Source organism: Cygnus olor, chromosome 1 (assembly GCF_009769625.2).
Source record: "Cygnus olor isolate bCygOlo1 chromosome 1, bCygOlo1.pri.v2, whole genome shotgun sequence".
Lineage (NCBI taxonomy): Eukaryota > Metazoa > Chordata > Aves > Anseriformes > Anatidae > Cygnus > Cygnus olor.
The window spans coordinates 2,749,319-2,776,574 of record NC_049169.1 but is presented as its reverse complement, the minus strand read 5'-3'; the positions used below and the strand labels follow the sequence as shown (position 1 = coordinate 2,776,574).

Sequence of the window (27,256 nt, the reverse complement as noted above, 5' to 3'; positions counted from 1 at the left end):
GATGTTGTTCCTACTGATCTAATGTCACCCACATGTTCTATCAGCTATGCCAGCTCCAATACTGCATGGAGGAAACAGAGGTCTCTCTGTCCATCCGCAGCATTACCACTTACATATCTGGATATCCTGTGCTTCAAATACTTCTGTAACTACTCTAAGTATTATCTCCACAAAACCTGCACCATAAAGCAGAAATCACTGGGGCTGAAACAGTGTCTTGTTCCTAAATTTAAGCAACTGTGTGCTGGTGGCACAGGGCAGGGTTTAGGTCTTATGGATTTCATGGCTATTTTGTAAAGCACATACACGTGACAGCAGCAGAGCCAGAACAGCTTTTGTTACTCAGCTCCACATCCCCAGGGTCTCAGTCCCAGAGGTCTCTAAGTTGAAACCTCGCTGAAAGCTCTGGAACCCCATGTCTTCACTGGATGCTGGTAATGATACAACGTCACACAGGTACAAACGTCACTGTGCACACTCAGGTGGGATCAATGCGAGAGCATTTGCTACCTCCAGGAGATAGATGCAACAAAGGTTTGCACTTCAGCGAGCAAAGTGAGGCCACACTCTTCCGCTTCCTAACATTTATTTGTGCAAAGGACTAGAGCTGAAGAAACGGATGGTTCATAGATACATGTGAGCGTGACACCCAGCTCCATCCCGAATTAGAGCGTATCTATCCAGCCAGGTCTGTCAGCCCTGAAAACACCGTGTTTGCTCCCAAAGTTGTTTTGACATTACCCAGAGTCTGCCTATGCCACTGTAGCACAGCCATGCAGATGCCAGGCTGGGAGCATCTCAGGCAGAAATATGGTCAGAGGAGACCTGGACATCTCTCTGTAGGGACATCACTCTTTCCTGTCCCCATCATCATATCTTGTCCCCATTTTCATAGTGGCTACTCCCAGCATCCGTATTAATGCTGCCTGATGTAATGGGGATCCGTGCTTCTGTGCAATTCAGGTAAACAGGGAAACGCGGTTATTTCTGGGGCAAAAATAATGCCCTATGCTATGTGTGTGCTGGAATATAAAATAAATGCAGACGTGTGCATCGGACTGTTCCCAGAGGCTAAACATCTTCACTGATTCCCCAAGTACAAAGACAGATCCTGCACTGTTTTTCACCCCGACAATTCCACTCACATCAGGCAAGTGAGAAGGGGTCTGTGCAGGATTTGGGCTGTAAAGCAACACTGAATCCAGCATACCCATGACCCCCTCCTCAACAGAATGGTTATTGTACAAACCCCAGCTGCCCCCAGTCCGGAGGTGCTTTAAATAGCATCAGGCTCATGCAGGGAGATGCAGTCACTTTGCTTCTGGCTTTTTCGGGATTTTTCTGAGTTTTGTTTGATGCTTTTTTTTTTTTTTTTTTCCCTTCCCAAATGTTGTGTAAGCATTCCCCTTGGCCTGGGAGGCAATCTCCTGGCGAGGCAGTATGAGGTCAGGCTTGTGAAATAGCTGATCACCCGGCATGGAAGCGAACGCGAGGAGATCATATGGAGCCCTCTGAAAACGCGAGGCTGAGCCACGTGTGACCACAGGGCTCGACCACAGAAGAAAACAGCCCGGGTCGCTGGCATGGGAAGCGGCAAAGATTGGTTCCCAGAAATAAATGCAATTGTCTGTGCGGTGAGGAGCACAAAGCAGACGGCCCAGGCGGCGGTGTGAAAGCTGGCACCTCGCTCTCCTGCAGAAGCATCTACCTGGAGGCCAGCAGGAGCAGGGAAGGATGCTGAGAGATGCTGAGAGATGCTGAGAGATGCTGAGCCACAGAGGCAGAGCTGGCGCGGTCCGGAGATGGGACTGATGGCAGGGGGAGGGAGCCGAGCCTGAAATATCTCAGACACAACAGCGAGTCAGCAGCCTTGGGCCCTGCTCTGTCTTCAATGAACATTTTGTGTGAGCAGGGTCAAGCAGACGCGAGGAGCCAGGAGGGAACAGCACAGCGCGCACGGGTTTGGCGCCCGGCCACTTAAAGGCAGAGGGTTTCCTCTTATGTTTGGGAAGGAAGTAGATGGCTTCTTGGAAGCTTTTTTCAGTGCTTGATTTTTTTTATTGCAGTACAAGCAATGAACATTTTGGAAGGAGAGGTTGCAGGGTGGGGGTGTGATAAGAAGGCAATTAATGACAGCCAGTGTCATTTCTGATCTGGAGGTATCCTTTCAAGGACATGTGTTTAATACCAAGGACCACACTTAATGCCTTAAATGCAATCATCCTCTCTGTGCAATTAGGGCCTGGTTTACAGCCCTTAAGTGCAAGCTTCAGTTTATGTAGGTGCTTAAGAGTTTTTGTTTTTCTTTCCCCTAGGGAGAGTTTTTGTTTTTCTCTCCCCATTTCTCCTGCCTGGAGTGCAGAGCACTCTGTAGAGACAGGGAAGTGTCCTTATCCCCGCTGGCAGAAAGCAGAGAGGTGGCACTTGGGAGGAAGGACTGCAGCCAAGGAAAAAGTGAAGATGAACCCATGCGGTGCATGAGAAGCCCCTGAAAATGAGTTTTCATCAGGTTAGTTTATGCACGTCCACCTAAATGCTGGTTCTGGGCTTTTAAGGATATCCAGAGGTCAGGATGTTGCCAGCAGCTACATCCAGGTTGAACCGGAATGTGGATACTGGAAAAGTCCCGGCGCTCACCCCGAGCTACCCAGCTGCAGGTACGTACACCGACTGGAAAACCGTGAGGGTTTCACTCCTGCAACTCCATTTTGTCTCAGCCATCGTGTCCCTGGCAGACCACGAATGCTGGGCTTGCTCGTCAATGAATTAGCGCTAATTAATGAGCCTGCCTGGTCACATCACAGTGGAAGAGGTGGGGAGACTTTCCTAATTCCAGTTACAGAGGGGCCAGGACCTTGCTCAGAGCAGTGGAGATTTGAACTCGTTTGCTCTCCATTAGCCTGAGGAGCACGGCCTCAGACATCACTGGTCACTTCCACCACTGACAATAATCACGAGAAATACCAGCCACATCACTGGAGAGAGCTCCCCGCTCTGCTTTCGCCTGAGCTGCCTCATGTAGCAAGATAATATGACATTTCTCTCTATTAAAGTGTCTTTCATCCCAGAGCACAGCCAGCTTTGTAGGAGAGACAACGGTCAGGCCATGAAGGGATGGAGAAACGGGAAGGAGGAAGGTTCGTGGGGAGATGTCCAAATCACAGAGCTCAGCTGCAGAAATCCTAAGCCAGCACCCTGCCCCTTGTCCAAGTTACATCCCAAATAAAACCCTCCATCCACTCCGGCTCCCAGCATTGGCAGAGGATGCTGGTCATCCCTTATCGAAGTGCTGGGCCCAGCAAGTCCCTCCAGCACACGCTGCACACACACGCTGCCATCCAACACAAACTGATGTGACCAATTATACAAATAGAGAGCTGGCAGGCATAGCCTGTTTGCTCCGTCTCAGCGTCTCCAGTGAGCATTCCCAGAGAGGCATTTCCGTATTTCTGAGGCTACTGCTTCTGCACAGGCTGCTCCCAGTCACTTTTTAGGATTCCTGCTCTTGTTTACAGAGGAAGAAGGGGAAAACACCATTAAAAGTTGACCAAAAAGTGGTCCTTAACTGACCACGAGCTCTTTGGATAAGAAACATAAGCCTGTGTGATTTGGGCTAAAGGAGCGCCTGCAAAGCTTTTATGCGTGGTATATCCAGTAGAGATGAACAAAAGTCCCTATTGTACAAGCAAGAGCGGCATTGACCTCGCAGAGATTCACTTAGGATAGCCCTGCTGGCAAGCAGTGGCGCTCTGAGGTCTCATGAAACCGATAGCTCGTTCCTGTGACTCTGAGTCATTCCCCAGGGAAAGCGGCAGGCTCATGCGCTGGCCAGCCCCACCAGGAGAAACAAGCACACGCTGTGTGTGCAAAATGTCAAGGCAGCAGCACCGCGTGGACCACCTTCCACATGCTCCTCTCCCTTAGGGCTAAGCAAATCTTAACACTCCTTTTTTCCCCAATCTTTTCCTTCTAAGGGAAATTTTAGGGGAAATGTTAGATAGAGATGATAATCCCTGCCTTTTGGTTGATAAAGTGATTTTTTTTTCTTTGAAACAACGTTTTTTTTTCCAGCAACTCCATCCCATGTCCTTTTTAAATGATTCTGTTATGCTGTTTCCCATGATAGAGAGGAATGCAATAGTAAGGATGTTATTCCCTCTTCCTGCAACAGTTGGGAACATCGGGCACAACACGAGGATCCAGGAGTCCCTGAGCTGTATATGAGCTGCAAGTTATGTTTCACTGTGCCTTAGCTGCCCCTCCTGTAAAACAGGGGTAATGCTCTCCCCAGCTTGGTGTCTCAGAAGTGCTCTGTCAGACCTGTATGTTGTTGAAGAGGAAAATAATGACACAGATTTTCTGTAGGAAAATTATGGCCACTCCATCGTCAACGGTAGCCTCTCCAGGAGTCAAATTGACTGTGCTTTATACTATATGCATGCGAGCTAGAAATGACTCTTCCTAACCTGGTGGTACAGAGCATGGATCAGTCTCAACATCTAGAATGGGCAGGGGGAAAGAGGGAAGCAGGAAGGAGTAGGAGAGCGGAGTCCACGTGAGGAACAGACATATGGAGGAGATGCAGACCTCTCAGGGATCTAGGCAGTGGTAACCACAGGGATGTTTTGGAGAGTTGCTCATTTAAATGTGACTTGAAGCATCAGAAGTGGAAGCCTTCATGGCTGAGTTACTTGTCAGACAATGACTTGAGTCCCAAATGCCCCACCTCGCCTGCCCTCTGTTAGCAAAGTGTTGGAAAAATATTGCCCAGCTCTTTACACAAAGCCTTTTGTTAGCTGGTCAGCTTCAAAAAAAACCATTTCTGCTCTCTCCCAACTGACAACGCTGCCATGAAAAACAGGAAGAGATTGAATACAGTAATTTAAGCAGTCAAACTCCATTTCCTGCCAAAAGGAAAAGAAAATACCAGCGAAAGGCAGAAACCAGGCGATAGTTGGGGACAGACAATTTGATTATCTTGGGCAGATATTTGCACTGTGTATCCGGTAGAAGCTGCAGCGGTGGAGGTGACACCTTTTCATTTCAGGGACTGCAGTCTGTTAGGCTGCAGAGCAGCGAGTGATGCGGGGAGGCAGATCAGGCTGGCGAGGAGGGTGGGATCTCCCCAGGCTACAGCCCTGGGTTGCAACCAGCTCCTAAGCCAGCAGTTGGTCCCTTCAGTTGGTCCCTTCCCCCAGAAACGGTCCCTTGACACCTCCATCTTCCTCCCAAACTGCCTTTTTTTATGTTTCTAAACAAATTCATCATTTCCATCAACAGCTAGTTACAAAGTTTATGATGTGTATTCGAACCCCAATCTTCTTTACCCAACATAAAGATTGTTTTCTGCCTTTATAAGCATTTTTTCCCTCATTTTTTCCCTTCCTTCTGCCAACGCCTTGAGAATCTGTACAGCCTCGCTCTCTCTGCTCCATAGGTTGATGCACCACACTGCACCACAAAAGTGGTTGCATTTTGGTGGTGCACAGTGCTTTTGCTAGATAGTCAAAGGGGACGAAAGTGCTCTCTGGGGCTATGTAAGTAGTAATGGCTTCAGTGTCAGGAAAGGAGATTTAGATTAGATCTGAGGGAAAGCTCCCTAGCAGCAAAGACAGATCATGTAGGGAGAGAGGGGAGCCTCCATCGCTGGAGGTTAAAAACAGGTGAGACAAACATCTGTCAGAAATGTTATAAGTAAGGCAGAAGGGCAAATCAGATGACCTCGTAAGACTCTTTTTTTTTTCCCAGCCTCATTTTTCTCTGGTTATATGAATTTCTAAGCATTTGGGGTCAAGCGTACTATTTAAATATAAGCTATTATCCTGCATTTGCAAGGTACAGACAGAGAGGAAAACCAGAGGTATTACCTGAAACTATTCATCACTTTGGTGAACATCACCAATTTGCAAATCAACTGCCCAGACATAAAAATCCATCTATTTTTCCTGATTTGTGCTGAAGATTAAGAGGAGGACAGCTGTAGCAGAGGGACAGGAGCAGAACGAGCATCAAGGATTGTCTATTCACCTCTGGTTTTTCACAGGTCAGGTCTGACCATGCATCAAGATGTGAGGACAGTGTGATGAGCCCAGTTCCATAATCCACAGTCTTAGAGTTAATATCTCAGAGAAGGACTGGAATATGTTTTCTAAGAGTATTTCTCTGCGATGCTCAGAGGGGGTATCCCACAGTTTCTTTCCACCCATCTGCTCCCTGCCAAGTGTACCAGCTGTAACTGTTCACGTGCAGGATTTCAGCTGCTGGAAGCAGGGCAGCAGAACTGAACTTTAGGTTCACAGGCAGGTTGAGCCTGCACCAGCAGAGACACATTTGATATCCACAGAAAACCAGGAAAAATCACACTGGTGGCTTTATAATTGGTTTTATAACTGCTTCAAATCCACTTTCTAAAAGGCAGAGCAGCAATACTGGTGGCTGGCTGGCAAGCAGGACATCAGCAAAGGAGATGAGGTCCTCACGGACACGTGCCCAGGCTCCAAAATACTTCTCCAACCACCAAATATTTTCCAAGCTTAGCGGCTGGACTCTGCAATCCTTACAGCAGCCAAGTCACTAATACCTCGTCCCTTGGGCAGCACAGCTGATCTCAAGCAGGGCTTGCCAGCAGCTCTAAGTAGACTCATTTAAGGATAGCACAGTCCATTTAGTTACCTTTTCAGACTCCTGTTTTTTTCTCCGAGGATCTCCAGGTTCCTTTTCCAGCTGGGAAGCATTAGTATCTCTGATTCACAATCACAAAGATGCTCTTAGAGTTTTCCCTGCTGTGTTACCCAGTCCCTGATTCCTTGTCCTCTCCCCAGTCTCTGCAGTGCTGTCCCTCCAAATTCAGCCTGATGTATCCAGGATTCACCCCAAGGGACATGGGAAAGCTGTTGGCCCTTTTTCCTCTTTCTAAAGCCACAGAAGCCACGTGGTTGATGGGTTTCAAAATTCTTGATTTGACAGGTCCTGTTTTGCAAGCATTAGCATGGAGATGCTCTGTGCAGAGCAGATTTGCAAATACAAGGAGAGGCTTAAGAGCCCAGGAATGTAGCTCCAGTGGGAAGCTCCCAGCTTAAATCTAAAGGCAGTTTTTTGAATGTGCAGCAGCCTTGAGGCTAAACAAAAATAAATAAATAAATAAATAACAATCAAAGCCAGATCCGGGCACAGACTTTCTCCCTGTGCAATACTGCATGGGGAGTTTCACTACTGGCACAGGTCTAGACAGATGAAATCGCACTAAAATGAAGGGTTTGTCCCTCTGCACCTTTAGTGTAGGAGTGTGAGAGCACTGCAGTGTTGTGCAACGATGCTGAGGGTGCTGGTACAGAGGGGAATTAGGACAGGGTAAGGCAGAATCGATCTCCCTGCAATGAAATTTCCATCTGCATTCCTCTTAGCGTGTCCTTGTCCTATAAAGGAGCAACAGCAGGGATCCCCCAGCAAAGAATGCTCGAGTACAAAGGAAAGAATGAGTGATCCCGTATCCCAAGCCCTGATTCTGCCATGAGATGATTTGGGCAGGAAAGCGCCCTGGTGTTTCTCCATATTCCCTTTGCTCAGTCTTAAACTTGCCTCTTACTTGAAAGAGCTAATTAAGGAAGTAAATCAAAGCCCAGAGAGGCGGTTAGTACAGCAGCCGGGGTGCAGTGCTGGCTATAATGCTGATTTCTGTGCACGGTATCAAAGCCAGCCGCATACTGGCGGGGCTGAGGCAGATTTCCGCAATGACACTTTAGTGAACTGGCAGAATAAGCCAAGACAATTTCTTAAGACCATTTGTAGGTCAGGTAGACCAGCCTCTTCCCCAGTCCTGCCCTTAAATCTTGCAGCATTTAATCCTTGATCTGTAGCCAGGCCTTAATTTTTCAGTGCACAGACACTGCAGAGCTGGTTAGAAACAGCAAGATGAGAGACTTTGATGGTTAATGACCAGCGCTCCTCAGACACAGAAAAAATGAAGCCCTGGCTTCACAAAGCTCCCGGAACAAATCCTGCTCCAACTCTAGCCCAGAGAGATAAAATTCCACCATCAGACACAGAAACCAGCACAAGCAGTTGACTTTATCTAAGTACTGTTTTGGTTAAGGCTTGAGCCAAAACTGCAGAAGGAAATGTGATTTCACCCCTAATGAATTGCACAGTGAAATAAAAACAACAGACCAATTCCTCCTAAAGATTTCAAGGTCCCTTGGCATAATCTATCAAAAAACATAAGATTTCTGGGAAGGTCAGGAAGTGATACCTTCCTCAGCTCATCCATGGCAAACTGAGGCATGGACTGGTTAGATTAGGTGGTGTGGTGAGCCAGAGGCTGAGCCAGGACTGGGACAAGGCAGGCTCAGTTCCTCGCTCTAGCTACTGAGCCACTCTTTAAGCTCTGTGAGCACATGAGGAGGTTAAACTTAGGTGGTTAGAGGCTTGACTTACCGCACTGCTACAGGGAATATCCTTGACTTTGAGCCAGGCCAGATCTAACGTTCCCTCTCCCCTGTAGCAGGACTGCAGCCTGTCCTTGATGCGATCGTTGATCTTTTTCAGGACAAAGATGCAAAGAGCAGACTCATCCAAGGACTTCATCTTCCTTTTCTGCCCCTTGGAGAAGACTGTGAAGAGGATATCATCCTCAGGTCCTACACTCAAAGACCTCGCCAAAATGGCTCCAGCCTTGGACAAGTAGGCCGCCTGGAGCAACCGGTACTCTACCCCGTTCTTCTCACAACCAATGGGCACCTCAACATAGGAGTTAAAAGCTGTGTCCTCCTTGCACAAACGGACCAGCTTAGAGGTATAAACCTGCTCTTTTGTGGTGGAGCCAGGTGGTGAGATCATCTCAGGCTGCAGAGTGAGGAAATAGACAAAGTTACCACTACTGAAGCCATAGATGTAGTAGATATCAAAGTCAGGTATGATGGTAAAGGTGTCTGAGGGGATTTTAATCATGGAGGCCACAAACTCGTCATGGAAAACGTATGCAAACATCCCATCTGCCTCAGAGTTCTTGGTTAGCTTTCTGCTGGAAATAGTGGGGAAATACTCAGGCTTGCCATCCACAGCAGTGGCAATGAACAATTTGTCATCCATGTTGCTGTAAGAAACAATGACTCCAAAAACAGAGCCACTCTCGTTGACACCGGAGAGGTAATGCTCCTTCTTGTGGAAGGGCTCGCCCAGCTTGAAGAGGTCATCCAGCCTCAAAAGCTTACAAATGCCCTGGTAAAGGCTCCCACAGGCTATCAATCGATTCTCCTTGTAGTCTATGAGAAGCATTTTGTTGATGTTGTTAGTGGGTGTCAAGGGTTCATTGCAGGTTTGGACTATCCTGGGAGGATAACACTTGGGATTATCTTCATCGGGACCAGTCTGGTGGGTCACCAGGACCTTCAGGTCACTGGAGAGTTTGTAGATCCTGTTGACAGCTCCCAGGTAAATGTGCCCAGTTCTTTCATCAACAACCAAGTGGTTGAAGTTCCCCTCCGCTTGGTCTCCAGTGAAAGTGATGAAGGGCCTCTTTGGGTGGGGTGGCTGCTGCCTACCAAGAGGCGACACCGTGGCAGATAATAGGAGGTGAGAAATCAGGCAAGTCCACTTCCACATGGCTGGTGACATGTTTAGAGAGATTTGTATTCCCAAGGGAACGAAGATTGAAAGCTGTAAGTGTCTTCAAAACACCAATTCCCTGGCAGATTTTGTCCTACAAGCAAAGAGAAAAGAAAACAAAAGTACGTTACTATGGAGTATTCCTTCCTCCTCCCTCCTTCACAACCATGCCATCATCAGAGCATATTTAATTGCTAATCCTCCTTTTCTCGTCTCTGAGCTCTCTACTTACAGCCAGCACAAAGGGAGCCCTCCTGAAAGAAACGATGCTGGTAGAAAGAGCAGAAATCACATAGCAGAATAATAAATCAGTGCCCTCTTAACCTCTGCTACACACATGCATGCCCCATGGTGCAGCACAAGAATTCACTGGAAGCCAGAGCAGTGCAGAAGGCTAAGGGTAGAATCGTCAAGCAGCATTACTGTTTGCACTGCCAACTTTGACCCAGTTGTGTATTTGCTAACGCAGGACAGGAGAAGGATTACTATGCTGCTCTTCTGGATGAGGGACTGAAGCCTGGAGAAGGTCAGGGACCTGCCTACAGGGACAAGTCCAGATGGATGCTGAGCTCTTTTGCAGCTCTTCAAGTTTGCCAGGAAGAAACCAGCTCTGGTCTGACATTAACATCCTTTCAGGGAGACGCTGGTTCAGAGCAGGCCTGTTTGAACTGGCTGGCTGTGGCTACCAGATCAAAGCTGCCACATGCCAGCCCAGCTTGGAGTACAGATGTAGAAGCTGCGGTGTGCCAGCCTTCAGAGCCACATCTACGAAGGGCACAAAGCCAAGCACAAAGCAAACTGATTACCAGGTCCCCTCCCTACCCTGGGCCCTCACCACAAGACTGCTCTTCATCCACTGCATGGCCAAGACAACATTGTCCAAAAAAGAGAGTTACACTGGGCATCTCAGAGGAGGTAGAAGAAAGGGGCTGCCTAATTATTAGCAATAATGAAGTCTAAAGGCTTTATTATTAGCAATAATGAAGTCTAAAGGAGCTTTCTTGCACCACTCAGTCTCTTAAATCTCCCAGGTTTTAACTGGTGTGGTGGGAGCTACATGGAGTTCAAACAGCTGCTCTAATTTGGTGAGTGTATCACCAACACCCCATCCTTGTGCCATGGCAATACATCTTCCCATTCAAGACATCCACCTGCTCCCTGCTCCTTCTCCTCTTCATGTTTGCTTCTGTACCAAGAGAAGGTTTGGCCTTTTATGGCCCCACAGAGCACATGGGGGATGGAGTCCTACCACCTTGGCTCCTGCCAGCCAAGCTCTTTGCTAAGTGCTGACTGCACAACCCTAGTTACAGTGTGCTAATGCACACGGGTCTTCCCTCCCTCCCTCTTTAACATCCATATCTTCTTGCTTTTAAAAAGAAAACAAGTCAAACCCCAGCTTCAGAGATCTTTGTGATTTGGATGCACTTCTGCAGGCCAGTGTCCTAACATTTCTCACAGAGTGCTTTTGCCGAAAAATGGGGTGTAACTTGCTGAGCAAAGGTGACGACAGCAAGCCCTGTGCAAGGAGACAAGGGAAAATCACTGTTTGCAAATCCCAGCAGGGAGGAAGGGGTGGTAGTGACACAGGTCTGGCATTCTCAGCTCTTTCAAATCTGTTCAACTCTGCCAACGCCAGCGGAACTGAAAAATTTACTTCAGGGAATAACAAAGAGAATAAATCCTATCTTCTTTTGACCTGCAGACTGATTAGATCTGATAGTGGAAAGGGTAAGTCTGGGCTTCCAGAGCATCCACCGCTTTCATGCCACCCCAAATATTTCAAAGTTCTCACAGGAGGCAGAATTTCAAAGCAGCTGTATGATCACCTTCACCTCCCACTGCCCTCCCTACCACAGCAGCCTCAGGCATTGGATAGATGACAGCCAAAGGTCATTTCACATTTACTTTAGGCATGTTTATCCTGCTCTGCTTTGCCTTTCTGGTCAAGCAAATATTTAATAAAATCAAGCTTATACTGCAGAGTTCGCAAGACTGTCTTGCAAGGAGAGGATTTGCTCTACAGGAATACGCAGGCCAGTCACGCAGGTTTTTAATAACCTTTATTATGATAGATAGAACAGTGATGGGTTGAGCTCTCCTACACAAGCATTCCTCTTTCAAAAGAGGCCATCCTTGAGAGAGCAGCAGAAGAGGGAAACGGTCCCTGTTTGAGTCCTGTGTTCAGAAACATCACGTGGCGACCCTGAACACCAGCTCCCTTCACTTATGACTTATGATCCATATTTCTAAGAGACACTGGTTTGATCAGGCACTAGGCAGATCTAGGAAGAAATTATTGTTTTGAAGTACAAAAAAGATATATATGTATATGATATCTCTGTATTTTACTGTATTTTGCTCCTCTTAGCCCTGCAGAGTCAGCACAGTTGCAGAACAAGGAAATGGGAACTGCCATGACCCCGAGACTGAAGAGGCAACCAACAGCCCCTCTTCTGCAACAGGAGCTGTCTGCCCAAAGACTATGACAGAGCCCGAGACTTGAGTTATAACAACAGGAGGAAATATCCCTTTTAAAATAGGCAGTCAACTCAACTTAAGAGGAGATGCACTCCAGATGTGAAATCTTTGAGGCCCAACCAGGTGAGAACCGTGACCCACTTTGAGATGTGTCTGTCACTTATAGGGGGAGAGGGAGGTGAGGGAAACCTTCCTCCAGGTAACGACAGCAAATTTGGTCTGGAAATTACAGTGACCCCAGGAAGGTTAGAAGAGGAATCCCTTTTGCAGTAGACAAGGACACTTCAAAAATAGCAAACATCATGGGGGAAAGTTGTTCACCTGCAGTGGGAAAAGCCTAGACAGTCTGCCAGCACTGATAGCCACCAAGCAAGCCCAGAAGCAGCTTTTTGGAAGGAAGGAGGGAGCCTGGGGCTATCTTGCCATCTTCTGAGTGACCTTAGGAGGAAGGTTTTTCTCTCTGAACACTGCTGGCATTCCCCTTTTCACCCGTCTGCTCACATTTTTTCTCCTGCATCCTGGAGTCCCAGTCAGTAGTTGGGCCTCTCAGGGCTATCATTTATAATTTGGCTTAATTATGAAATAACAGCAGAGGGCAGAGGCAAGGAGGATTGGTTGTTTAGCCTGCAGAATCGAGCAGGGTTTGCACTATTCCTTAGAGGATGCACCAAGAAGAAGGGGTTTTATGCATGTCTTTTTATTGCTCACATTTGGATACTGGGAAATCATAGCAGCTGGGAAGACAAATAATGCAGTGCCGTAGACATAACCAGTCTTTTAAGCTGCTCAGTCTGCAAGAGTCCAATTAAGTTATAAGAAAAATAAACAAAAGGCCAAACTGAGCAGGCAGTGAGGTTTGGCTTAGGCTCTGATCTGGGCATTCCCAAAATAAACCCAAACCACCTCCCCACACTGACCACATTCCCTTGCCTTCCCCCCCAAGAAACGTGGCCAGCAGAGATGCCACGACCCAGTGCAGGGCTCCTGTGTGAGACTAGACTGTCCCTCTGAGCAGATCTACGTGGCTCCTGCCACAGCAGCCTCTTCAGCAGCACATTCAAGGTCCCTGGAAAGGTCACACAGCTTCTACAGCCCCAGGGATCTGTAGCAAATGATGTTTTGGTAGAAAACAACCCTTCTTTTTCTCCATCTATCAGGAACGGCTGCCCCTCTGCTCTGCTGGACTCTTCACATGCAGCAGCTGTGCTGAGGGGATGCAATGGGTCATAACAATGCCCTTCAAGTTTTACTTTGAGATTGGGTCTCCCACCTGAATATCTTCATCTCCCCACTGCATGAAAGAGCAGAGAAATTGCCTCCTTCTTTAACCATGCCTAGGGAAGTGATACTACAAAACTTTCATGACATTCAACAGTCCTGAAGGAAGATACCATTCTTTTATCCAGAAGAGGAGCTACACCAGGTCTGAACCTAGACTGGACATGAAGGTGGCACCAAGGAAGCCTCCTCCCAAATCCATCTGATTCATACAAGGCTCCATCCATGCTCAGCACCAGGTATATCAGAGGACGGTTTCTGAGTCAGCTGTCACGTAAAGTCTCACACCACCCTCTTGTATGTAGAACTAGGGTCTCCACTCTATGGATTGCAAATGACACATTGCCCATAAGACTCCTTGGTTTTGCACAGCTTGGTTTAAAAACTCGTTTATTCCTCAAGGACAGCAAGTTATGGTGCCACCCTACAGGACTGTTACTTGATTACTGTTGTTGACCATTTCCAGCAAATGTTGGAGGCCACTGACTTAGAGGACGCAGGTTGGTCTTGCTCTGAGCCCTCCAGGAAATGATCCCAAGACTCTATGACATGCAACCCTATGGGCAACGGACAAGAAAAAAGGGTGCAAAAAAGCCTAAGGGGAAGAAACTTTCCTCTCTTCTTTCAAGTCAACTGGTGGTGGTTATTAGATGGGAAAGCTAGAAGGTGCTGAATACACCCTCAAAATCTAGTTTCAAGGGGAGAAAGTCAAAAAGAATGTAGTATGTCTGAGAAAGAAGGAATAAAGCAGGAATAAAGAGAACACAATGGACTGGTCTGTGCAGTGACAGACAGGGAAGGACTTGGGCAGAAGAGTATAGGGAGAAGGGAAAGAGAGAGGTGGGACATTCGGTTTTGATGGTAATCTCACAAAAGCCACGCTCACTTCCCTTTATTGGAGACCACCACAAATTCACCCCACTGCAATTACAGCTCCAGAGAGGAGCATGTCACGGGGTGATGATGGGAGACAACAGCATCTCACCGTTTGGTTCACGCACACACTACCCTCCTGCCACCAAAGGTGGCAGGCAGATTCAAATCACCAGGTCCCCTGCCATCGGTGCCTTCTGCAGCAGGGACACCGCAAGGTCAGCAGCAACATTTCACGAGAACAGCCACGCATGGGACTGGCTGCAAAGAGCCATGGAAGAAAACCTACTCTGGGTCCAGCTCCAGCCAAGGACTCAGAGCAAAACACACATTTAAACCTAGAAGAGGACAAAAACAGGCCCAAAACCAGCTCCAGGAGCGGAACAAATCCACCAACCCCTCCTGCAGAGCAGGTCCAACACCAACCCAGGGTCCCAGCGCATGGTGGAGCAGGCTCAGATGGACCCCAATGGGTTCTTCACCAGGGAGCACCTAGTTAGGAGGAAGCCAACAGCACCCAGGGCAATGCCAAGAGCACAGGCTCGGCGGTTAATGAAGCCCAGCATTAATCAGGCAGCACACTCCTCTGTGTGCTTTTGCTCTGCTCAGGCACAGCTATTCATTTGCTGGGACACGGGAGGCCATGCACAGATGCTGACAAGGCAGACGTCCAGCCATGGAGCCAGCACACAGCAATTCAGCACCAAGTGCAGCTACACAATCCCTTTAATCTCAGCTAAAGTTTTTTTTTTTTTTTCCTGGCTTCCTTTAATAAGCCCTGATTACCATGGATAGGCGCTTTTCTTTGGGAGCCGGCATGGCAAGAAAACCCATACAGACACATTGTCGACAACTCCCCCGACAAAGGCCGGCTTCTAACTTCAGCTAAATCCTTTCTCCCTGAACTTACAACCTGTCTGATGCCTCTTCGCAAAGCAAAGGCAAGTCTTTGAGGGCATCCAGCATCAGAGCATCTTTTCTTTGGAGCTCACCACAATGAACAGATCCCAGCACAAGCTGCAGCTTGTCCCAAATAGAGAGATTAATTTCAGCAACGGGTTGTTTGCAAGGCACTTAAGCTCCAGCGACACAACGTGGCATTCACTCATCACGCAGATTATTCCATTCAGGCACTCGGATGGTGCCCATCACCTTGTTACCTGTGCATCTGCCAGAAACATATTAAGTGAGAGGATTAACATTTGCCATGAGTGGGACTTTATTCCTTTCTTCCTGATTTCCCGTCTGAGAAAACTGCATGTGGATGCTGTTTCTCCCTGCGTTTCAGACTTGGTTTCCTACCAGCAAAATCAGGTCAGAGCCGTGCTCCTTTGTGCTTGGAAGGGAGACGGGAGAGGCTTGTAATGATTTCTTGGTTCCTCCAGGAATTTGCTACACAGAGACTCAAGTGAAAGAACACAAATATTCAGTGCCACAGAAACAAGAATGGAGTTTTGAGGTCATGGAAATGACCTACAAATCCAGAGACCGGGGTTAAACTCTGTTTTCTGGAGCAGGCTTGCCTGTGAGTCTCCATGGGTGAGTTCTCCCCTCCACAATGCAGGTTACTATTTCCCAGTCTCCCAAAATTATTCTGAGGACAACTATTAAAAATATTCCTTATACAGGCAACTGGGGAAATGTTAAACACCCCAAACAAACAGTTATTACCAGAGCACACCATGTCACAACAGCACCTTACATTGTTGATCCCAGTCTGAGGAACATCTTTATTAGACCGTACAGGTCCAAAGCACTGAGAAAAGTGAAGAACTGCCAAATGCAGAGTGACAGGTTAACTTCTGCTTCAAATTCCTATTCTTTTCCCCTGTGAAAACCACCATATACTTCTGGAGCTTCGCCTTCCCCACTACAAAATGTTTTTCTACTGTATTTCACTGAGGTGCAGCTCTCATGGGGATGGCAATGGCCAAGAAATTAAATGGCACTCGCAGCTCCGGAGACCCTGATCGGATTGTGACTTTAGACACAAAGAGCAATAACCACAGCCCCTGCCCCTAAAGGGATGATGCATATGGAAAAGAAAATGAACTGGGTTTCATCCCAGCAGGTCTTCCCAGCTGGTGTATCAAGTACAGCATCGTAGGACAGCCATGAAAAAAAAAAAAAATTTACATTTTCTTCCTCACAAGCTGCACCTACACTCAAAAATTCTCTTCAAGGCCTCTGGGGCTCTGAAAGGTACTCAAATGAAGCGTTAAAATTTTCTGGACCTAGTCCAGAAGTGAACCCTAAAACCCTGCAAAAGGGTCTCAGACCTCAGGTTTCTCCCTGAGCCAGCAGGCAGCTATTTTGTTTTTGGCTGAGGCTGTAGAACACAGTTTCTGTTGCATTGAATGCCGGTGGGTGGATGTTTCCCCCTGCTTTGCAGTCTTAGGAAGATCTGTGAGACACAATTCCTCTCTCTCAGGCTGAAGTCTTGTAATTAGCACTGTATAAATCCATGAAGAGCCAAATCTCATAAGACAGAGACCATACTTCAGCTGTCTCCTGAAAGCCTGGCACAGAGAGCAACTCCAAATTCACAGTGACTTTGTGATCCCTGGCTATTTCACTCTCTACATCTACAAGAGGCACCAGCAAGGATAAAACACAGGGCTTGCAGGAAAAACAAAACCTTTAAACCTTGATCTACTGCTTGCTGGAGCACTGAGATCTATATTTGGAGCTGGAGAAACCACTTGCAAAGAAGCCAGGAGAGAATCCCCAATCTTCAAAGCCTGAGATTTTACTACATATTCAAAAGGCAGCTGGAGCAGAGCAGCCTGAGAAGCATAGGGTAAAAGCAACAGGATGGGAAAAATCAAAGATGATACCATGATGGGGAATAAAGCTTGGAAATTAAGCGGGACAAAGATCCAGTGTATTTGCTGTGTAGGATCAGGCTTTCTGCAAACCGGATGAGCCTCAATAACCAGTTACCTGTGCTTGATGGTTCAGAGATGCTCACTCATATAATGACTGCAAAATTGCCCAGCTTAAAATGATTAATGCAGAGCAAGGGTACTTGCCGAGATCCAGGATCATCTGGAGTAAGGACCATCAATCCTGCAAAAACCTTACGCTCAGAAATAGGCTGAACACACAGCAGGAGCAGGAACATAAAGAAAATGCCATTAACGGTCCTGTATTGCTGGGAAGGAACAGAGAGAGAGGGACGGTGATTTCTCTTCAGTGACACAGGGTTTGCAGCACAGGCAAGAACAGAAACTCCCGTTATGCTTTATTCAGCATAAAATTTCCTCCTTTCATTCTGTGGCAGGTATCCAAACTGTTTTGGAGCACCAGCCACTGGCCGTGGATAGGGTCGGTGGAACAAAATATCTGATGCAGCAAATCCTTCAGCTTCATCTTCCCACGTGAAAGGCTAAGGACAGGGATTAGTGAATACAGTCCCATAAAGCAGGGGTGGCTGGACCATCTCACATCTCAGCCAGATCCTGACTCCAACACACACATTATCACTAGCAGGAAGAAGCAGTGCTGACTGGCATTTTCCGTTCCAATCCTAAATGAAAGCTTTGGTTTACTGCAGCCATTAGCGATACTTTTATGGTGACGTCCATACTGGGGATCATGGAAAAAATATTAGACTACTTGTTTCACACTAATTCTGACCAAATTCATAAATGACCAAATTCAGAAGTGCTTCTGGGTAAGTCTTTGTGCCCCCATGAACTTCCTGGGCAGACACATGCCATTCATTTTATCGCTCTGCCTTTAACACAACAGCTCTTGCACCATCTGTTCCGTCCTTCAGCCCCCGAGCAGGTCAGAAGAGGGACAGTCTTTTTCCATGTTTCTGTAGCACCTAGGGCAATTAGGTCCCAAACTCATTAATTCATAACCTCGTGAATCAAAGAATGGTTTGGGTTGGAAGAAACCTTAAATGTCATCTCATTCCAGCCCCCTGCCATTGGCAGGGACACCTCCCACCAGCCCAGGCTGCCCCCAGCCCCATCCAGCCTGGCCTCGGGCACTGCCTGTGATGGGGCAGCCACAGCTCCTCTGAGCAACTTGTGTGTGTTAAAGTCTTTACTTCATTCCACTTTAAAGTATCCTATTTTTTCTGGCCCTATGGGCTTGAAAAGAGGTTGTTAAGAGATCTCAGAAGGCTGCCTAGTCCATACTTCTGCCCCAAAGTTCACCATCTCCAAATTCCAGGCGTCTTCTGCAGATATGAGATTGCTACAAAACATAACTTCTTCTTTACAGATGGAAAACTACAGTGGAAAATAGACATTTTCTGAACAATATTAATCTACTGCATGCTTTACTTGGTTCTCCTTAGCAAATGTAATAAAAACTGCATTAAAATTGCTTGCAAATCGCAACTGTACTGCCATAAAAACACTTTTTGTCAAGTTCTAAGCAAAGCAGGCCTCAATGCAGCTTCTGTGTTCAGAGATTCCCCCTAAGAAAAAATGTCTGAGATGAGCCCAAACGAAAGATGTCCTTTCAGAGGACTTCCCCTCAGAGTGCTTTGGCTAAAACCTTCCGTCCCCACTTGACTTGGAGTTTTTTGAGATGTCACCCGATCCAAAAGGCAAACAAAGTGGCAAGGCTCTGATGGAGAGCCCGATGCTTGCTCTAGCAGAGACATCCAGCTGAGACACAATTTCAAGCCCAGCAGCAGCAAGGGGGTTGACTACTTGTTCTGCTGATAGCTGTAATGAGGCGGTATGGGCACAGCCCTGATAAGCAGCAGCTTTGTGATCATTTGGGAAAAAAAAAAAAAAAAAAAAGGAAAAAAAGAAAAAAGAAGAAAAAACAGCAGTTAGACATCCATCCCTGAAGTCAGTACTACCACAGTCCCACGAAGCCCCATTTTACAGGGAAGAAGACAAAGGAAGACCACAAACAGCACTTTCAGCAGAGAATCAATAGCACAACTCCTCCTCTTCCAAATTAATAATAACAACAACAATAATAATATGAGCAAACTATTGCAAACTTGTCCATAATTTTCTCTTCCAGTGACTCTTCGCTGCAAGGCAGAGGACAACCTAGCTGCTGCCAAGACATACATAGGCCAATGGGAAGTTATTCTTAGAGCCCTGCCCAGCTGTTGCTGCAGGATAACCAGCTCCTAATTACACCTTGAGATATCGCCGAACAAGACAGGGCACCTATGGCCAGGATCTGATCTAGACAAGAGACCGAATTGTGCTAATACAGGCCAAAAAAGATAATCACATGCTGTTTGTTAACAGGAAGATTAGAAGAGAGCTGATGTTGTATATGTACACGCAGGCTGCATTTGCAAAGGGAAACACAAATGTGTCCTGTACAGCATACAGGCATTTATTTTTGCACAGAATTAGGCAATTTCTCTACAACCAGTTCAGGGCAGGTATGCATACATAATTACACCAAGCATTAACAGCAACACCTATAGCTCAGGTTGCCTGACACGTTCTATAGTAGGACTCGGTTTTAAAGTCCTCATTACCTTGACAGACATTAACTGCTCAGTGGACAATTTCCCCAGCTCGGTGTCTGCCTCGGGCTAACATCTCTGGCGAAAGTTGCATTCACAATTGCTTGGGCAATTCTGAGAACTAAATTAGGAGAAAAGTTTTTGCAAGTTAATAATATTTTTGTGTGTGTTTGACCTTGGTTACATTCCTTCCACTGTCTTACTGGAAAGATTCCTTGCTTTGGAGCAGGTAGTCGTAATTGGGAGTCCTCTCCTGCTGTCAAGGGGATCTTCTGGATATGCCTGAAAGTGTCTAAATTTGACCAGGTTACAGCACCTAATAATCGGTAAGTCACAGGTAGAGGATTTGCTTTTGCCACCACTCCCAGGACGGATCAGATGGCACTTGGGCTACCACCACAGGATGAGTAAAACATGCTCAACATCAGGGATGAAGGGACTAAGCAGGTTTTCCCTACACTTATTCACTGTGTCAGCTGGAGGCTGCTGTGGTGCTAAGCACTGCTGCAAAGGAAAACTCTTCTGTGCTCCCTGATGGAGTTATGCTGCAGCTCAGCTTAATTAACCCAACTGGCAAGCAAAAGAGGAGGAGGCTGTGCCACAAGGAAGGGAAGGCTGGAAGTGGAGGAGGGAGAAAAAAAAAAAATGGGTAGAGACAATTTAGTAAAAGGGATATGAGAAGAGACTGGGACACGTGGGCAGATTGCAGATTTGCAAGTTCTGTAAGAACTAAAACATTCCCCCTTCATGAATAGTGCATTGATCCCACAGCTCCTGACTCTCCTGATTCCCCTGAGATGGGCTTCCTCCAGCTACTGACACATCTGAGGTCAAATCAGTTATACAAGATTAAAGTTCGGGGGAGAAAACTCCATTTTTGGCTTGCTCGTGAGCTTAGAAAACATGTATTAAAACAAGAGGTGCGAAGGCAAGAAATAAAAAGAGGGGGTAAAAAAGAGCAAGGTAAGTGCTGAAGTTTAGAAATAAACAATATTCCATAATGCATGGAATATTCCTGAGCCATTCTATGTGTGTTAAGTAGAGGCTGCATCAGCAAAGGACAATCCAATCCCCTTCCAACTCCTTCTCAACACCAATATTTAACACCAAGCCTAGAATATGTTACCACATCATGAGACTTCACAGAATCAGGAGCAGCAGCTCTCACTTACAGACTATAACTAAATATTTTAAAACCACACGAACTTTGGGAAGAGCAGGAGGTGCAGACCCTGATGACGTGACCTTGCTGTTATTTTGCCATCCTGTTGTACATCATCCTAACACATCACACCTTGTCCTGAAGGACCATTTCAGCTCCGCTCCGTAAAATAATACATTGCTGCTTGCAAAAATAACCAAATATTCCTACTAATATCCAGAACCCATCTCCAGAAGTTTCCATCCAGAAACACCCCAGGGAGACAGAGGTCCAGGGAGGAGAGGGCTTGGCCAAGGTGACACAGAGTCAGCATGGATGAGCCAGAACCACAGCCCATGTGCTCAATCCCCAGCTCACTGCCACAGAAACACAACTGTTATTCTGCAGAGCCATGTGTGCGGCACCAGGGGAACGTTCTTTATAGCTGATTTTCTCAATTATTTTATCCTACGGTGCAGGTTTTAGGAACACACGCATACCCTAATGGCTCCAGAGTGGTAAATTCCCATCAGTCTTAAACCCATCCACTCTGCAAGCACTTTGCCAGCCTCAGCAGAATAGGTGCATTACACGCTCAAGTGTCATTGTTGAAGTTGCTTTAAATAGTCCAGTGGTCACTGTACTCAGCCATGTGTCTGCACGGACGAGTCCAGGGCGTCCTGAAATGATACAGGCTGCTGGCACGCGGCCTGCGGAGCTGGTGGGAGGAAGGGAGGAGGTGTCTGATCAATCCCCTCTGCTGCTAAAGCTCTCTGCAATCTATCCGGGTGCATCCCCGCAGCGACAAACACTGGGAGGAGACACTGCCAGGCAGCCGCCAGCAACGGCACTCGGTAGGCAGCTTGCTGCTGCTGCAAAACACAGTTGCAAAAGGCAAATTCTCTCTTTCCCCTTCCGTAAACATCTCCCCTGGGCCAGGCTCCTGGACACGGAAGGAAGGTGCAGATGCTCTGCGCTTTGCAGGATCTGACCCTTCACTTAGCACGATGCTATCAGTAAATCAACGTCACCCCAGAGCAGCCACAAGGAGGGTGATTCAATTGTTTTAGCTGTTTGCACAGCCTCCCAATTGCAGATGCATCACCACAAAGCATCAGCTGTATGAGGATGGGTGTTACACAGAAAAGCCAGCACCACAAACAGTCCTGTGAGCTCTTTCAGTCTGCGAAAGATAGTTTAGTGGGTTGCACTAACCAGCGGTTTCAGATCTGGATCTTACTACCCAGAAGAAAGTTGCTTGTTTGCTCAGTCAGCTGTGAGCAAAATGTCACCCCAAACTCTAATTTAATCCAGATTCAAACACCATCTGCTTTACCCTTGTCTGCTCACATACAGTCTAAAGGCACCTGTGTTGGGGGCATGGGGAAGGTGGGGGTGTGGGAAGGTCACCTCTGCTGCTGAAATCCTGGGCATTAGCAATGGAGCTTTTGGTAATAGGATGCAAGACCCGGAGAAACACCACAGAGCAGATGCGCAGGTGCTGAAAGATCAAGAGCCACTGAGGACTGCTCTCCACATGTCCTTCTGCTCCTCACAGTGCATCGCAATGCAAGCCTGCCCCGTGTTCCCACTGCCTCCATCCCTCTGCTCCTCCCGCTCTAGGACAGAGGGAGATCCAGCATGAGAGCCAACAGCTGCACTTTGAGCAGCACAATTCCTAAATACCATCAAAAGCATGCAAGCCCATGCCTGTGAACCCCTGCCTTTTCTGGGATGTGGACAAAACCGCTCTGATTCAGGAGCATCATCTGGGCTGCAGCCCCAGCTCCCGATGGACTGGGACATGCAGCCTGGGGCTGGCGGGGAGGCTCGGGTGGCTGCAGATGGATTTTCATGACATGAGGCAAGCTCTCCGACAGGAGGCTGGGCTCAAATTCGCCCCGGTTTCACAAGTTAGAACCTGTAAATCTTTTGCTTGCGTTAGAGGGGGAGGGAAATGCAGTTCACCTTGTTGGCGGTGGGGTTAGGCTGAATGCAGCTTTGGTTTGCAATGGGTGCTGCTGAGCTTATTAGGATGGGCCTGGGGAGCACATCTGGGTGCCACTTGTGGGTTTATTTGCTTTTTTTTAAACTTACTAAAACAAAAGCTTAGCACTAAGGATGGACAGGGACTCCTCCAAAAAGCTGCAAGCCCACCTAACACCCCTTTGCCAGATGGACCCTTGCGAGGTCAGTGCTAGCAAATACACCCAGGAAACACAGAAGATGCCTGGACCAAATCAGGCTCCAAATCCATGGCCATGGCTCAACACTATGTGCCCATCACACCCTGTTGTGTTCTCTGCAGGTAGGAAATCCCCCATCAGCTGCCTGCACGGGGAGCCAACACCTTGCAGCTGCGATCCTGCCCGGTGCCAGAGGGCTGGGATAAAAATTGTAGCGGTGTCCACAGGTGCAAAAAATGCTCTCGCAATTCAATGGGTTATGAATAACAAAATATTTCTGCTCTGTGGCCATCTGCATGCCATCCACCCCCACAAATCTGACACATTCCTCGTGCAGCTACAATACTTGTTCCGGGAAGAAAATTCCCTCTTTTCTCTGCCTTCAAATCATGCATGAAGGTAGCACTCAACAGGCAGTTTCACTGGTAGGACCCATGCAGACTAACATTGTGCCAAGCACCACGACCTCAGAACAGAGGTTTTTCTACAGAGGTGCCAGAAATAATACAAATAAACTCTTCTTCTCTCCTTGGCTTTATATCTACAGCTCCCACACATCACTACCAGCAGGGCTTTAAAACTAAAACAGACTGGGTCTACGTGGCTTGAATTTAGCCTGGAAATTTATCTCTTCTGCTGAAAGCTCTGTGTTTGCTTGATCTTCCTGCCTTCCAAGTTCTACAAGTGCCACATGTTGCACAGCTGGATTCCTGACAGAGAAAGAAAACAGGAGGGAAGAGAGAACAGATTAATATATATATATATATATACAAGCATGAACGCAATGGCCAAGGTTTTCTAAAGTCACCTGCGAACTTCAGCAAAGTACCTTCAAATATCTCCAAGGGACCCATGTGTCGGAAACAGAGCTCTTGAGCTTCCAAAAACTCTGCTCTCCATGGGCAGAAGAGGAAGGAAAAGGACGTGGGGCTCTGAAGGACTCGTTGCTCTGAAGATGCTCCTGACCAGCACTTGCAGGAAAGGATCTGCAGAGAAGACTGCATCAGGGAAGGCTGCAGATAAAGCAGCCTGGAGGAAGGATAGACATATGCAGCAATAAGGGAAACACTGACTGTTAATTCTAAAGCTTGCTGGGGTGTGACTATTAAAATAATAACGTTTGTCCAGTTCCAGGAGAATTTGTTCACCCTCAGCAGCCGTAAGAGGGGAATACCCCCAGGCTCCAGCAAAATTGATGGTCTTGCACAGACGTGGGCAGCAAGGGCCCGGCATGCCAAGCGAGCTGTAAAGCAAGGAAAGCTGAAGGGAAGAAAGCTTGATCATCTGAACAAAAATTTAGAAAAAAAAAAAAAAAAAAAAAAAAAAAAAAAAGAGTAACCGCACCACGGGAGAAAATGAAAAAAATATTATTTCCTGGGAAATGAAGTGTTGCACTCCTTCTGCAACAGGAGGGGGAAAAAAATCAAAAACAAAGCAAACGCGAGATTCAGTTCATAAATACGGGAGAAGGTCAGCTTCCTCCTCACCAATAACTCAGTCCCACAGGAATCGAGCATGATATTTGATATAGGGCAGACATTTGATTCTTTCCTCTGTGTAGGAAGGCCGGAGACATTCATCTACCACCCCTCCATCCATGTTCCCCACCACGTAGCGGCATCACCACGGGCAGGTTTGGGTCCCTTCTGCCAAGCACCCTGCTTCAGCAACAACATATTGCAGCTTAAAATCCACTCCCTCTTAACCCTGACCTGAGGTTTTGTCTGTGTTTGGGACTAGGCAGTTTCTGTAATAACCTTCTGCCCACGAGGAGACCTTGGAAGAGGCAAATTATGGGTGGCAAAATAAGTCTCAGGGAGCTGCAGAACAGCACAAACCTGCACCTGGAGACCTTTTTGCTTATTATAAAATAAAGCTGCCTCTGTGTTACCAGGGAAGGAGAAGGAAAGATGGAAAGGGGAGAGAGGGCAACCACCAAATGAAACTTATGCATGGATGGGACCATGTTTTTCTCGTCCAATTCACCGTTGCATCTCTCTACATCATGCTGTAACTTTTGCAAATACTCATGCAGGTATGGAGGTGCCTCAGAATTTTCCTCCACACACACCCATACCCAAAAGGAGGGTAGGCAGAGCAGGTGAGCATTCCCTGAGTGACCCCTTTGCCATCAGCAGTGCCTGCACCAGACCAGCACCTTCTGAAAAAACATTAAAGTAACCCAGCTCACTGGAAGCCACGTTCCCAGACACAAAGGCTTTTCCAGGATTGCACCATTTATTCCCAGTCCTCTGGTGGAGCAAGACCCCAAACTTTTTCCTTTCTTCTCTCTCCTCCCTACAAACTAGAAAAAAAAAAATCCTTCTCCCTCCAGTGCCTGAGGAATTGCACAGAAATCAAGGGATGGTGGAGGAATAAGAACTGGACTTGTCCTAAATGCCTCCTCTCTCTGGCTGTGCAGCCAAACTTCTGCTCCAGAAATCTCATCCTGGACCTTCAAGACCTTTCCTAACAGTGGGCAAAATTGGCAGTGACCTGAGAAAGCACTGGGTGACCAGAACGGCATTTTCTAAGCATGTTTATTTTTCATGTGTGTGTAAAAATGCATATGTTTTATACACATAGTTATATATGCTTGTGTGCAAGTAGTCTTACCTAAAGGAAAAAGGAATTTCAGCTTCAAGTGCAAATGAATGAGAGATTTGGACAGGTTCTGGCAGTGCAATGCCATGAAAAACCCAAATCTTTCTTACACTGTGGGACACTCAAGACTTCTTCTCTAAAGATAATGCAAAAACAGACCCAATCATCAGGAAAAAGGGTGGTGCATGCAAAAAACTGCCTTTTCTCTGGCTCATACATAACGCACAGTGCACGTGCGTGTGTGTGAGCCTCGGCTGAGTCAAAGTCTGAGGGCTGCCTGGTGTCAGCCACAGACTGTGCCAATGACAGCAGTTTCTGACAGCCTTTAATCACATCACTTACAGCCTCTGGAGCAGGGGGCGGGTGAGGGAGGAGGCGAGTGCTTCTCCTGCAGGGTGTAGCCATCCCGCATCCTTCGCCAAAACGCGTTGCGTTCGCCCACTGATGGGTTTGTAATTGCAGCCCATGCTGGGATGCGTTATCCTAAGGGTAACAGAGGGCACAGCTGGGAGAGAAACCTGAGGTATGGGGGAGGAAAAAAAAAAGGGGGTCCCACGGGTGGAAGGACATGGGGATGCACAAGGGTGGACCTGGTGGTGGCTTGGGGGACTCAACCCTGCTGTGCATCAGGGCATCTCTGGGGGGTTCAACACTGCAAACACCCCAAACGTTTGGAAGCAACTGGGGGGCAAAGAGTTATCTCTATTTCCATGCAAAACAGGGAAAAAAAAAAAAAAAAAGCAAGAAATATGAACAGACAGACGGTCACACCGAGAATGTGCCAGCCCCACTACCCACCTGCACCTTGGTTCCCCAGCACAAACATGAGAAATTATTTCTACCAGGTCTCAAGGATGCTGGAAAGTTCAGCTGAGCCTGTGAAGATGCTAAAAAATCCTCAGCTTAGTCCAGATTTGGAAGGCTTTGGGAAGAGTTTAGCAGTGCACCATGTTCTGATTATTTACTTCTCTGTGCTAAGGAGAGACCTACTTCACACACCGCCTCCTGGAGAGGCGGAAAAATCAGGCATGTAAAATAAGAAGGAAATGGAAATCGATGTGATAGCTCCTTCCCCTTCCTAATGGGTAATACTTACCTAATTATGCCCGCTTGCCATTTCCTTTTCCTGCTTTCTTTGAGATGTTATGCAGTAAGAAATTTGTCCTAAAAGTTGTTACTTTCATTCCAAGGCATCCCTTTGAGCTGTTTGAATGGCTAAGGCAAGCAAGGGCAGCAACACCATTATAAGGGAAGGAAAAAAATCCTTTCTGAATGGCTCTGACAGTCACTGCTTTTAGTATCCAGCTCTTGCCACATGCAGCTCCCCTCCCTCCCTTCCCTTCTCCCTCTTCCAGCTGGGCAGAGAGGTGCAGCACCAGGGATGCCCTGTGCCTCCTGTCCTCCCTGGGCCATGGTGAAAAGCTTGACCAGGGAGGGAAAGACAAAGACTGCAAAGATGTTCCGAGTCCAGCAGTTGAAATGACAGGTCACAGCTGGTGTTTGGGGAGAGACCCAAGACTTGATGCTCTCGGAGCTGGTGGGATCCAAGGTGGCATCCCACCTTGGTATCCCTTGAACAACCTCTCTCCAAGCACATTGGTGCTACAACCAAATTTCCAGGCAGCTCAGGAT

The 27,256-nt window shown here is 47.3% G+C and overlaps 1 protein-coding gene and 1 long non-coding RNA gene across 2 annotated transcripts in view; one reads left to right on the top strand and one right to left on the bottom strand.

Moving 5' to 3' along the window:
- The window catches only part of PLXNA4 (plexin A4), a 423,963-nt gene that overhangs the window by 387,617 nt on the left and 9,090 nt on the right, over window positions 1-27,256 (bottom strand). The window contains 1 exon segment of the mRNA XM_040546170.1: window positions 8,434-9,697. Within this exon segment, the coding sequence (XP_040402104.1) occupies window positions 8,434-9,612 (1,179 nt within the window). The 5' untranslated portion in view covers window positions 9,613-9,697.
- Window positions 1,472-14,198, top strand: LOC121064531. Its single transcript, XR_005816539.1, has 4 exons — window positions 1,472-2,509; window positions 8,545-8,700; window positions 11,972-12,204; window positions 13,239-14,198. It is a non-coding gene; the product is annotated as an uncharacterized LOC121064531 (long non-coding RNA).